Raw genomic sequence first — 12,506 nt, 5'->3', positions numbered from 1 at the left:
AGAAGGGAAATGTCAGCAGCTCCGGGTTTCCAGGATCCAGAAGCACTTGGTACCTCTCCATGGGCCTGATTATTTTCCAAAGACTTGTGCTAATTTTCTGATATGATCCCCACCTCTTTGTGAGACACTAAATCCTCATTACTTTTCCTGACCGATGCATTCTAATTAGATCAACACTTTAAAAAAAAAAAAAAAAAAAAGGGGGAAAAAAAAAAAAAAGGAAGGAGGGAAAAAAAATTCACAATAGCCACAGGACGGCTTTCCATCTCATTAACTCCCTCACTTATTATTTTCATGAAAATTACTGATAAAAAACGTGCATCTCCATTTGCTGGGACCGGGAGCTTTGTCGGCTCATATCTAACATCTCTCTCATCACCCGGGATGTGAGCTGTTGCCATGGCAATGCACAATAATAGAAACTAATAAATTACAAACGAGATGCTCGTTGAGCAATTATTGTTCTCTTTTATGCATGTGTCTTGCTAATTTTGATCATAAGGAATGCTTCCATAAAGCAGTGAAGGGATAATAAGTCTATTTCTAGAGATTATTAGAATATAGAGTGAGGATGGGGTTTCTTAGATCAATGATTAAGTGGTTTGGTGCTTTCAGGGAACCCAAATAAGAAACGGAACTTTTCTGGGGGGTTTTTCCCTAATCATGTTGGGAGCTTCAAACTCTGCAGCACCTGGAGCTGAGCTGCTAAAAATTCTGGTTTTTTTTCCTTTCCACCACCTTAAAAATGCCCCCAAAGCCCCAAGAAGGTCCCACCATCTGCCTCTTTTTTTAGGGAGAGCCTCAGGAGCTGCCTGGGTTATTCTGGGTTCACTGCAGTTATTTCTGGTGGGATTGCGCAATCCTAAATTCTGTTTTTCTACCCCAAAAACCAAGTGTCTGATAGAGACAAATGCCCTAGGGGAACACAATACAACATCAAGCTTTTTGAGATGCAACCAGCCAAGATTTATTCCCTGCACTGCAGATGCACAGGAAAACCCCAACCCATGGACAACTTCTTTTCTGAATATTCCTTATCTTGCCCCGAAAGCCACCAAGGTTCAACTTGGTTGATCTACTTCAGTTGGTATTTCTGCAGTTCTCAGGAATTTCCTTGAACTGTTCCTCTATGCCTGAGGCACCAAATGTCTTCTTCTCCCATCTAAAAATCCAAATTATGCAAAAAAAAGTCAAGGGAAATGTTGATCATGCTGGGGGAGAACTGCAAGATCTGCTGAGACACGAAAAGGAGCAGTGAAGCCAGAAAGGGTTATCTGAAACCCAAAAATCCTTTGAGCTGCCTTGAAACAAAAATTTAAGAGCAATGAAGAAGATCCTGATGTTTCTGTCCTTCCTGCCAATAAACAGCACTTTTTCATTTAAAAAAGGCAACTAAAAAATGCTTATATTCCCAAACACTTTGCACGGCTCCCTTGCCCTCACATTTAATTGCTGCAGCATTAGAGTTTAGGAGTCCTTCACTCCCTCTCTTGCACAGCCACAAACATTGGGGTTACAGCTCGGCCAACCCATGAAAAAAAAAGGACGAAAATAACGAAATTTAAAATAAAGAAGAAAAAGTCACCGCAACATCATTTATTGCACTCTGTGAGCAAGGTACAGGATTTGTTTTGTTTGTTTTAATTCTTGGGGATGGACTCCGATGGCTTTTCAGCGGGCCGCAACTCTTGCAGAGCAAGTCTGAAACCTTGCTTGGCCCAACTCCCTGCCGACCAAAGCGCACCAATGGTTATTAGAGAGGAATTTTAAGGCATTACCTGGGGGTGGAGGCTGATGGAGGAGGGGTTGGGGGAGTAGGGCCCCCCCAGGTCATTCCTGAGTAGGTTGTCGCTGTGCATCTTGGTTTTGAGGCAGGTGATGTATCGGTTGCAAAAGTCCTTGCACAACTCATTGACCTTCTCCAGCTCCAGGAGGTGGATGCGCAGCACCTGGATCGCCTTCACCATCTACGCAGGGGCACAAAGTTAAAATCAATGTTCTCCCCCAAAGTCTAATGTAGAACTCATCCCCCACAGCAGAATGAAATTCATTTCCTTTCCCAACACACGCAAAAAAAAAATGAATATTCTTGCCCAAAACCTATCCCAGAGCCCATCCCTCTGCATATTCGTTTTCCTTGCCCATCAATCACAACCCTGAGATCCAAGGGGAAAAAATTCACCAAACTCACCACTGCCTTCATGGGAATTGCTCCCCATGCCCCAAAAAAAGTACAAGCCAAACCCCTCGTTGTTGAAAAGTGTTTGGTTATTCTCTGGAGGCCACTTCTTCTAACAAGATTACAGGGCTGCAACTCAGCCGTGAGCTGTTGCTGGTGCAAAGCCTGGGCCTCATTAAAACGTACCCCATAAACCTTAAAAAATTTACACATAAAACATTCCTCTCACCGAGCTGAAACCTTAAGTTTTACAGCCGCTGTTTGAAATCTTGCATAATATATAAAATTTCAGCTATTCACTCCGGGGCAATAAATCCGGTTTTATGTAACAAAGCGTCTTTGCATTTCAAAGAGTGTTTTTAACTTGCAAATTTTAGTGGTCATCTTTACAAACTGCAAGTTGCCATGGTTGGGAAACAACCTGAAAAATCCGGGGGCCAAACTCCAGTGGCAGCTCCGTGACGGAGAAAGCGAATTTTTGGTTGGTGAACAACAGGGATGATGTGTTGAGGCTGGAAAAATCTTTTATTGAGAGGTTTTTTTTTTTTTTGTCCTGGTTGGTTTTTGGTTTTTTTTTTCCTCCTTGGCAGCTGACACAGGCAAAGCACAAGGTGGAGGTGTCGTGCCCAGGATTTCCGCATCCTCCCAGGGCTCACCGGCCATGAAAGTCAATATTCAAGGGCAAAGGCAAGAAGACCTGACACATATATGTAAAAAAATAAATCTCTCAATTATCTCAGCTCATTTGCTTAGGGTCTCATTTTATGTCCCTGCTCCGCTGCGTCGTATATCTGTCCGGAAAAAGAGTTACAGTCCGATGGCGTACGTGCGCGGGGTTGTAAAAAATACAGATGCTGAATTAATTGACTGTGTGGCACTCGGCAGCTGATTGAGTTGATAATGGTGAGATCTGACCTTTTTCTAATTTGTAATTATGTGCATCTTGGCAGCGAGGAATACATGACTCTTATTCTAATGATAGCTAATGCCACTGGCCTTTCCAGCCCTGCTGTGCCATCACCAATTTCTGGCAAACGAGTGGTGTTAAAAAAAAAAAAAAAAAAAAAAAAAAAAAAAACCACTCAAAAAATAACAACAACCAAAAAAAGGACAGTGTAAATAGAGGAAAAGTGTCAGCTCAAGAACAGGTTGAAATATTGAGTTTCGAGCACTACAATTTATAACCCAAAATTCCCTTCAACTAGTGCCTCTCATCAACAGGAATTCTTCTCCAGCATCGTATCAATCATCTCCTCTATCTTGATGCAGGTTACCCACACTGAGGTGGATGGCTCCTCCTTTTGTGGAGGAGTTCTGGGCATTGGATAGAAAATATACCTCCAGCTATTTACCAGAACTAGGGCAAGCCCACACAAACAGAGATACAGATATATAGAAAGACACAGCAATAGATATAGAAAGATATTAATATGAATGTATCAAGTGCTGCAAGATTATACATGGGATCAATCCAACTGCTCATGGCCAAATTTCACCTTGGCAGCAAGAGTTGCTTCAGAATATGCCTAAAAACCACAACTCGTGTGTTTATAAACAATAAAAAAACCCCGAAAACAGCCAGTGTGGATACAATTCCTGCACTATTTGCTGGTGATGTTTCATCAGACAGAAATAGGTTTTCCTTTACCAAAATTTGAGATTTTTTTTTTTTTTTTTCTCACCTGGCTCCATTTCTCTCCTCCTGCTAAACCATTACACCCACTTTTATGCAATTTAATGAAATGGGTGTTTGGTGGTGCATCTCAGCATTTGTTTAGTCGAAAAACTGAAATAATCCAAAACGTTGGTTGAGTTGGGTTTTTTTGTGTTTGTTTTTTGATTGTTTGTTTGGGGGTTTTTTTTGTTTGTTTGGGGTTTTTTTGGTTTTTTGGGTTGTTTGTGTGTTTGGGTTTTGGGGGGTTTTTTTGGGATTTGTTTTTTTTTTTAGTTGGTTGTTTTTTGGGTTTTTTTTCTTTGGTTTGGGGTTTTTTTTTGTTTTTTTTTTTCATAGCTTTTCCCAGAGCAATTTCTGTTCTTGACTGAAGGTCATTGCAAAATGGGTTTAGCAATATGCAAAAGGGGCTTCACCTGGCCTGCAATTTTCTTGGAGGGCATTCTGCAGACTCTTGGTTTAGGGATGTTAAAAAACTCTCCTTCACAAGCTGAAACTGGACACAAACATGGGAGATTTTACTTCACCTTGAAATCTTCTCTTGCTTTCTTTTAAAAAAACTAGTTCTTGCACCTGGATGAGTTTTGCTAGTTCTTTCCTTTGTGGTACGTCATCATTCAAAATCACCTCCTTGACATCTGTAATACTTAGAAAAAGGAGCCTCTGAATCGTCTGATTTTGCTTCTTTTCTGGGATAGAAATCCCACTGCTACAAGTCCCAGGGCACACATAACCACCCAGGGAAGGCATTTTGCTGTTTGCATCATGAGAAGTGCACAGAATTGCCTCTTCAGACCTTGAAAATTTGTTTGTAGAGCATCAGGACAGTGCCACAAACTTGTCTACCCACATTTGCCCTGGAGACCATGTCTGGATGCTTTCTGGACAAAATAACAGGATTTGGGAATATTTCCTGAGGTCAACACGAGAGAAATCCCAAGCAGAGTCTTCTGAGGCACCTTCCAGCAGCAGTGGATGCAGGAGGAAATTTAAATTGATGTGGCAGGGAATCCACCAATACCAGACCAAGTGATCCAAACTGTTGATATCCATTACATGATGGAAAAAGTGATTATTTTGCCTTATTATTACTTCAAACCAGATGGTGCCACATGAGAATGCTGGCACTACTGCACGTGGCGCTGAGGAGCAGTAATTCCTACAGAGATTCCAAGTTTTGGGGCACAAACCAGCCAGCGATCCCAGCTGTTTCCAGGAACCCCGCTGACCCCATGGAGGTTGTGTGGGACAAAAGCGGGCAGAGGGGTTGTTCTTACAGGGGATCTTCTGGGAAATGTCTTGGGGAAGGTCTCACAAGATCTGTGGAAAACATTGCCAAGATGACCAACACTACAGAGCTCAAAGACACGGTGGTAGATCTTGGTTTGCTCCTCACCCCCTACCTTTTCAACACCCCCCAAAAATCATCTGCCAAGCCCCAGCTGCCTATACCAGGTTGTCCAGCTCGGGGTCGTCACTGAAGAAGGGCTTGTGTTCCTGCTCCTGCTGGTGGACAAAGTTCTCAATGTCGACATCGAAGCTGGCCGAGGTGATGCACTCGGAGCCCTGCGTCGCCTGCTCACACTTCTCAAAGAGCAACGTCAGCAGTGGGAACAGCGGGTGCCTGCAGAGGACAAAGGAGATCACCCTTTACACCCATGGCTTTAGGCTCCATGTCCATCTTTTCCCCACATCATTTATCCATCCATCCATCCGTCCATCCACCCATCCATCCATCCATCCATCCATCCATCCATCCATCCATCCATTCGTCCATCCATCCATCCATCCATCCATCCATCCATCCATCCATCCATCCATCCATCCATCCATTCCCTCCCAGCCTGTAAGAACCTGGCGGTGCAAACCTCACCCCCAAGTCACACTGGAAGTGCTCCCTCTAGATCTCTTTCAGCAACAACAACGAAAAAAAAGCTGAAAAATTGTAAAATTCACACTCTCCTCCATCGGGCAATGATTTGTTCCAAAGTCTTTGTGTTTTCCATCACTTCACCAAAGTCAGCATTTCCTAAACAGGCAAAAAAGCTGTGTCTTGGACAAGATGCCCTGGAGCTTTCTGCTGTCCAAGTGGCTTTTCCTTTCATGGACAGACATCAGCACCTGCTCATCAATGGTAATATTTTACCTCAAAATGTCTCTATTGGTTGGAGATGATGGATGGGGACTTCTATCTGCCTGCAGCATCTTATGGACCAACCTTGTTATGGGCCGCTCCTCCACCAAGAGGTCTCTTTGCACCTCTGACAAGTCCACAAAGATGGGTCAAATCCCACTTCTTTCTTACCATGAGATGATCTTGAAAACAAAGATTTATAGTTCTTCCTGAAATTCAAATCTCTCCAACGCTGATGCTAAGTTGATGCAATGTAGAATGCAAACAGACAAACAGCGCCGAAGCACGTGGGCAATACCGGGGGGAAGACCACGGCTTAGACCAAGCCTCCATGAGCCTCTCCAGCTGCGCAAACTCAGATCAAAAATGCTTTATGGAGTCTTTCCGGGCAGAAATGCAAAATGCTCCTGCAGGAATGCTCTCCCACAGCACTCCAGTTATCCAAACACAACGGGATTGGCTCCACCATCCTGCCTCCAAAAGATGGCCCAAAAGATGGTTATGAATCCCTTCCTCACAGCCTTTTTGAGTCGGAGCCAGGCGAAGGGGTTAAACCCCTTGGCTAAGTCTTCATTTGCAGCCGCTAATACCACAGCATATTATAGTTTAATCTGTCCTGATCCTGGTTTAATGCAAGATTCACCGAGGCTGGAGCAGAGAGTAGCGAGGGGGGAAAATCATTTCATAATTTCAGGAGCCCCGCCGGAGCTTAGCCAAGGGATATGAAAGGCAAATTCCAGGCGGAAGGTTGAATTATTGGGACTTAAGAAGCGGTGGCACGGCAGCAGGTGCCTGCTGCCATTTCCAGGGCCACTCCATCAATTAGGAGCAGAGGCATGGAATGACCCCAAGGATGGGGGTTTGGGGAGGGCGGAACGGGGTTGCAGCCCCTGAGCAATTTGTGGCCCCTTTTCTTTGAGGGGTTGCATCGGCCAAGGGGGATTAAGGCCGCTGCCAGCATCACCCCGTGTTCCCCAGAATTGATAATGGGGGCACCGCTGCTCTGGGCCCCCAGGACGGTTTTGGGGATGGCAGGGAGTAGGAGGAGGAAGGAATATGGCTGAGGGGAGAACGGTTTGCTTTTCAGCTGAAAATAAAATGGAATAAAAAATTTAAAGTCTGAGATAAAATGAAAAAAGACCCCAACGTGGAATCCAATCCGATATAGTCCATCAATAAAAAATAAAACTAAATGAAACAAAATAATAATTTTTTTTCTTAAAAACCAAACAAAATAAAATAACATTAAACAAACAAAACAAAATTATCAAAATTTTAAAAATAGATATATTAAAAAAAACCCCACAAAGGTAAATCAGGGGGCCAAGACCCTCAGGTATAGGTTAAAGGAGAGCACCAAGGGCACCCTCGAGCGCAGTCTCGAGGAGTGCTGGGATTTGGGAGTTTGCCATTAGCTTTATGCTGAATTGTTGTGGAATTTGTGGGGTTTTTTTTCACTTCTGCACGGGAAAAAATCCCAACCCAAACCACCCTTTTCTCCATTTCCATCCTTTCCGTGGCCACACCACTCAAAGGAAAGGACGGCCCACCATGGCAGATAGAGGTTGTGGCATAAAAATTGAGAGCTGGAGCCCCTTCTTTGCTATGAAATTTGCAGTGGGGGGAATGGATGGATATCCAGGATGCACAGGGAAATCAGAAGGATTTTCCCCACTGTGGGTGTTACGGAGGTGAAAATCACCCCTACAGCATGAAGGAGAGTTCTGTGGTAGAAAAACCTCCTTTTGTTGATTATGGTTTTGCAGAAAAACCTGTTTTGTTTACTTGGGGGTTTTTTGGTTTTTTTTTTTTGCTAGGGAATCCTCCAAATGAAAGGACTGAACCAGCCCTGACATTTTCCTGCAGGAGAGAGGTCGTTGGCAGCCACTAATAAAAAGGATTCGACACGGGCTAATAAAGAGGAATGAATTCCTCTAATGGCCTAATTTCCCACCTTCAGCCGAGCCAGCAGCACAGCGGGCACGTCACAACAGGAATTTCTTTTTTTTTTTTTTCCGCCCCTTTTCCCCTAAAAAACCCCCAAGTAACACATAACAAAAAAACCCAGCCAACAACAACAAAAAAAACCACACACAAAAAGCCCCCCACCAAACTCAATGCAAAGAAATCCAGTCATTTCCCACTTGGAAAAATCCAATTTGTGGTGCTCGGGTGGTTTAAGCATCATTTCCCTTCAGGAGCATCATCTTTGCCGGTCCAAAATCCATCGGGAAGTCCCAGCCCCGCTGTTGCATGAAGTCAAGAAAACACTTTAGCTGGGAGAAAATTGCAGCTGGAGAAGTGACACTGCTGGACCAGTCCCTGCCAGGCTGCTCCCACACCAAGAAGGGTGGGGAAGGATTTATTTTCTTTTTTTTCCCTTTTTTTTTCCTATTTTTTAAATGGGCGATAAACCTCCTGCTAGGGCATAAAACCCGGCGGGGTGACTTGTCCATCCGTTTTTATATTTCCCATCACATTTTCCCAGCAATTTCCCTCCAGCTTGATCGACCGACGCTTACGGCCGATGCCTTCTGCCTCGGTGCAATTATTGAAAATTAACAAAAATCCATTGTTTTGGGTGGAGGGAAGTGGACCTCGGAGGGCTAAGAAAAATCCTTGTGCGCATTTGATACCTAATGACGTGTCCACCATCCATTTTAACCACTGGATAGGGGGACATTCAGCGATAAAAAGGTTAATTCGATGTAAATATATAATGTATTCCATAAATATATAGTAGTATGTATTTGTTTTATATGAAAATATATTTGTGGGGTTGTTTCGGCTGAGCATCCAGGTTTGGGAAGTAAGTGCACACACAGAACTGGACAACAAATTTCCCCCCACGTTTCTAGGGGGAATACCTTCCATAAGGTGCTTTTTCCACTTTTTGACCTTCCAATTAAGGCTGTGAAAACTCCAAGATGGGGTGGGGGTTGGTTTTTTTCCCTTTATGCCACAAATGCTGCAGAACTCCTCATGGAAGGGCAAAAAGAAGGTGGTTTTGTCCTCAAATGGCTTCCTTTGCTTTGAGGAAATGATTTCCATCACTGGGAGATCTGCAGCCAATAATCCTTTGTGTTTTCCTGGGAAAGAGTGAGTTTATTCCATACTTTCATCCACCTTTTCAGATCTTTCAGCCTTGTAATATTTGAATATTTGGAGGAAAAACATTTTAATTCCTTCAAGTCCGAGCTGCAGTTTTTGGTTCACAGGCCCCTACAGCCCCAGTCACTGACAGGTTAATCCTAAACCTTAAACTTTAATCCTAATTATATTAGAATATTGTTACTCTTACATCATTGCTCTACGTTCTAATATTGTAAATTATCACATATCACTCGTATAATTACATATTACTTATATAATTATACAATTTACATAATTAGAATATTACTTACAGCAGTTACACAATAACATTACCGCATATATTAAAATATAATATATTATTATGCCCAAAATGACAAAAAAGGGACTGGAGGAGCCGCTCATCCCTTGGCCATCGCTGCCCACATCCTGCACAGATGCAGGAACCGCACATTCCAGGTTAATGTGTGGCTCCACTCCTTGTTCAGCCCCAAATCACATGGCTTTGCCTCCAAAAAAGGTTAATTTGGGGGGAGTTTCTGAATATTTTGAAGAGGCAGAGACGCCGCAGAGCAAAGTCCACGAAGGAGCTCCATCACCACGCGTTATAATCAATGCTTATTATCGCTAAAAAGGAGCTAATTGCTAATTCCCCCCTTCCCGTGTGTTAATTAATGCATCAGAAGAACAGCCGATTAATAATGCATAATAATAACGAATGCATCAACGAAGCGATCCGGCAACCGATGCGTTAATTAATGCACCGCCGAATTGCTGCAGTAACCCCGCGTTATAAGGACGAAACCATTAATTAAGAGGCATTAATGAACGCAATTATCTCGCCTCACCTGTAGACAGCCCTCTTGTCGGCCTCCAGCTGCGCCTGGGGGTCGCCGCCCGCCGCCGGCACCGGCGCGTTGGCAGCGGCCGCCGGCGTGGTGAGATGCACGGGCTGGGCTTTGGTGGGCTGCTGGGCTGTGGCTGTCATCTGGGGAGGGCAGGGAATAAAGGAGAGAAGGAAAAAAGAACGTAAAATCAAATTAAAACATGGTTTGTTGTGCTCTCCCGGCGGGTTTTACAGAGTTCTGCGCCGAGTTTTGGGAGTTGGGCGCGCAGAGCTCCGTGCGGGTAAAACGCACTTGTGTTTTATCTCTGCCTGGAAACAGGAGGTTTAGGGGGTTTTTTCCCCCCGTTTTTTTTCCACTTTTCACCAGGGGAAACTACAGGAAAAAGCCCCACCATCAGTATTGCGTGGGGTAATTTAGGAAGGGATGTTTCACACGAGTCCCAGATTAAATCAGCTGCAGCACGGTGGTTTGCCAAGAGTTCTTTCAAAGCAGGTATTACTGTCTAGACACAGTCATTTTCAATTTTATCCCAAAATTAAGTGAGCCTCCTCCAGCTTGCCAAGCCCAGCAATGAGTCACCTCGGAGATGTGAGAAGACCGCCAAAAAAAAAATCAAACTTTTTTTTGGTGCCCATGCCCAAGTCACCCAACTCTAACCCCGATGCTGCCATCGTGGGAACGTGATGTGCAATAAATCACCCAGACAACAAACATTGGGCTTATTTTAAAAACAGCAATGATTTCAGGTAAATAGGAATCTTGAAGATGGGAGATGTGCTCGTGCCATTGCTCCTGCAAATCCCTGAGCATCCTTCCAGCATCATCCCAAAACTGCCACCCTCTGGACAAGGGTAACACCTTTTTAGGGGCAGTTTTCACTTAAAACTATCAAATCTTAAAAAAAAAAAAATAAAAATAATCTGAATTACTTGCTGTCAGACTTCAGACGTGCTGTCAGACTTCAGACCAACATGGTCACTGTGTTATCGTCACCAGATTCCATTATAAAAAGAAAAATTCAGGGAGAATTTGAAACAATTGAGGTTCAAATGGATCAGCAGCACCCCAAACCCAGAGGTTTCAGCCTAAAATCTCAGTGGAAAATTATTGCAAAGTGGTTGGCTTGCCTGCCTCTCTGCTGAAATTTGTGAAAAAATTAGTATTTGCCTATTTTTACCTGTAAATGTTCAGTCATCCCTCGAGGCACAGAGCAAAAGGAAGCTCTGGTTCTTGCTAAATGTTATATATATAATTTATTTATTTGTCTAATACACTTATTCCTGTAGCTATATATAATTCTATATTATCTGTGTCTATACAATGTTTCTTCCTTTGTTTTGATGTAAATAATACATACTATTTGTCCGACACACTTTCATATTTCTGTGTTTATACAGAAATGGGCTTATACATATTTTTTATTTATTGGTCTAATATGCCTTTAAATTTATTTGTGACTGTTAATACATAAAAATATTCATATACATAAATTACCATGTCATTAATTCGTGTAAATGTATATATATGTTTATTTATACACAAATATGTAAAACTTTATAAACCCAAAACCATGATACCTTTTGCTTTTAAAATGTTTGCCTTTAATATCTCCTGCCTGACCTTTTGCTGTCGCTTTTTTTCCACTTTTTTTTTTTTTTCCCCTTTTCAATCTCCTTTATTGTTCATAACTCCAAAGTTGGGCTCCAGCACCTGCAAATTCACTTGGCTCTATTTAATTTCCGACTCTCCCAACAGGTTCAATTTCTGTCCCTCTTCCTTTCCCTGGTGCTAAAAGGAATGAGTAAAATTTGGGCTTCACTTCCCCCCTGATCCCAGCAGCTTTCCCCCCGCCCCAGTTTCCATTTAAAACCAAAATGGAGCAGATTTTGGGATGCTCCAGCCACATCACTGAATATCTCCTCACCCTCTTTCCCTTTTCCCCCTTTTTTCTCTCTATTATCTCCGTGGAAAATTTCACTTACGCAGGGAAAAATGGCTTTTTTTCCCTCCAACCTTTTCCCTTTTTTTTCCCCCCTCATCACACTTATTTACCAGGATTCCAAAGCCCTTTTTGCATCCTGCCAAGTTGACTATTTCCAGCCAAGTCTGAAACTAATTGAGCTATTACCCAAAAAATAAAAAACCTCCTTTGGGGCTGCTCCGAAGCCATTACCTCACCTTGGGCTAAAGAAAAGAACAAAAAATCAAAAATGAGTAAAAAATAATTCCAAGTCTATGGAAAAAGAGGTGAGAGGATGCTGGGATGGGGGGGATTTGCAGCTGATGAGGCAGGAAGGCAAAAAATGGAACCAAAAATGGCATTTTGGGGGAGCAGGTGAGGAGGGAAAAGGCAGCAGGTTCCTGGTAGTGGAAAAATGGGAAATAAAAGGAAGAATTTGGGTGTAAAAGATGTAAATTTTGATTTAAAAAATGCAGGTGGGATTTGGGTTTGGGTTGGTTTTTTTTTTCCCCTTGAAAATGGCCAAAAATAGTTGCAGGAGTGGGGAAAAAAAGATAAACAACAACAAAAAAAGGAAAATAAAAAGCACAAAAAGTTATGTTTAAAAAGCAGGGGAAAAAAGT

The 12,506-nt window shown here is 42.9% G+C and overlaps 1 protein-coding gene across 5 annotated transcripts in view; it reads right to left on the bottom strand.

The window, feature by feature from the left end:
- Nucleotides 1-12,506, bottom strand: part of PKNOX2 (PBX/knotted 1 homeobox 2) — a 91,700-nt gene that overhangs the window by 13,355 nt on the left and 65,839 nt on the right. For all 5 annotated transcript variants that reach the window (XM_040085258.2, XM_040085256.2, XM_040085261.2 and 2 more), the window contains 3 exons: nt 9,924-10,063; nt 5,304-5,475; nt 1,779-1,967 (listed from right to left, as the gene is read on the bottom strand). In XM_040085258.2, coding sequence (XP_039941192.1) covers nt 1,779-1,967; nt 5,304-5,475; nt 9,924-10,063 — 501 coding nt within the window. The remainder of the gene's footprint in view (nt 1-1,778; nt 1,968-5,303; nt 5,476-9,923; nt 10,064-12,506) is intronic.

The sequence above is a fragment of the Hirundo rustica genome, chromosome 23 (assembly GCF_015227805.2).
Source record: "Hirundo rustica isolate bHirRus1 chromosome 23, bHirRus1.pri.v3, whole genome shotgun sequence".
Classification (NCBI taxonomy): domain Eukaryota; kingdom Metazoa; phylum Chordata; class Aves; order Passeriformes; family Hirundinidae; genus Hirundo; species Hirundo rustica.
This window is presented reverse-complemented; position numbering and strand designations above follow the sequence as displayed.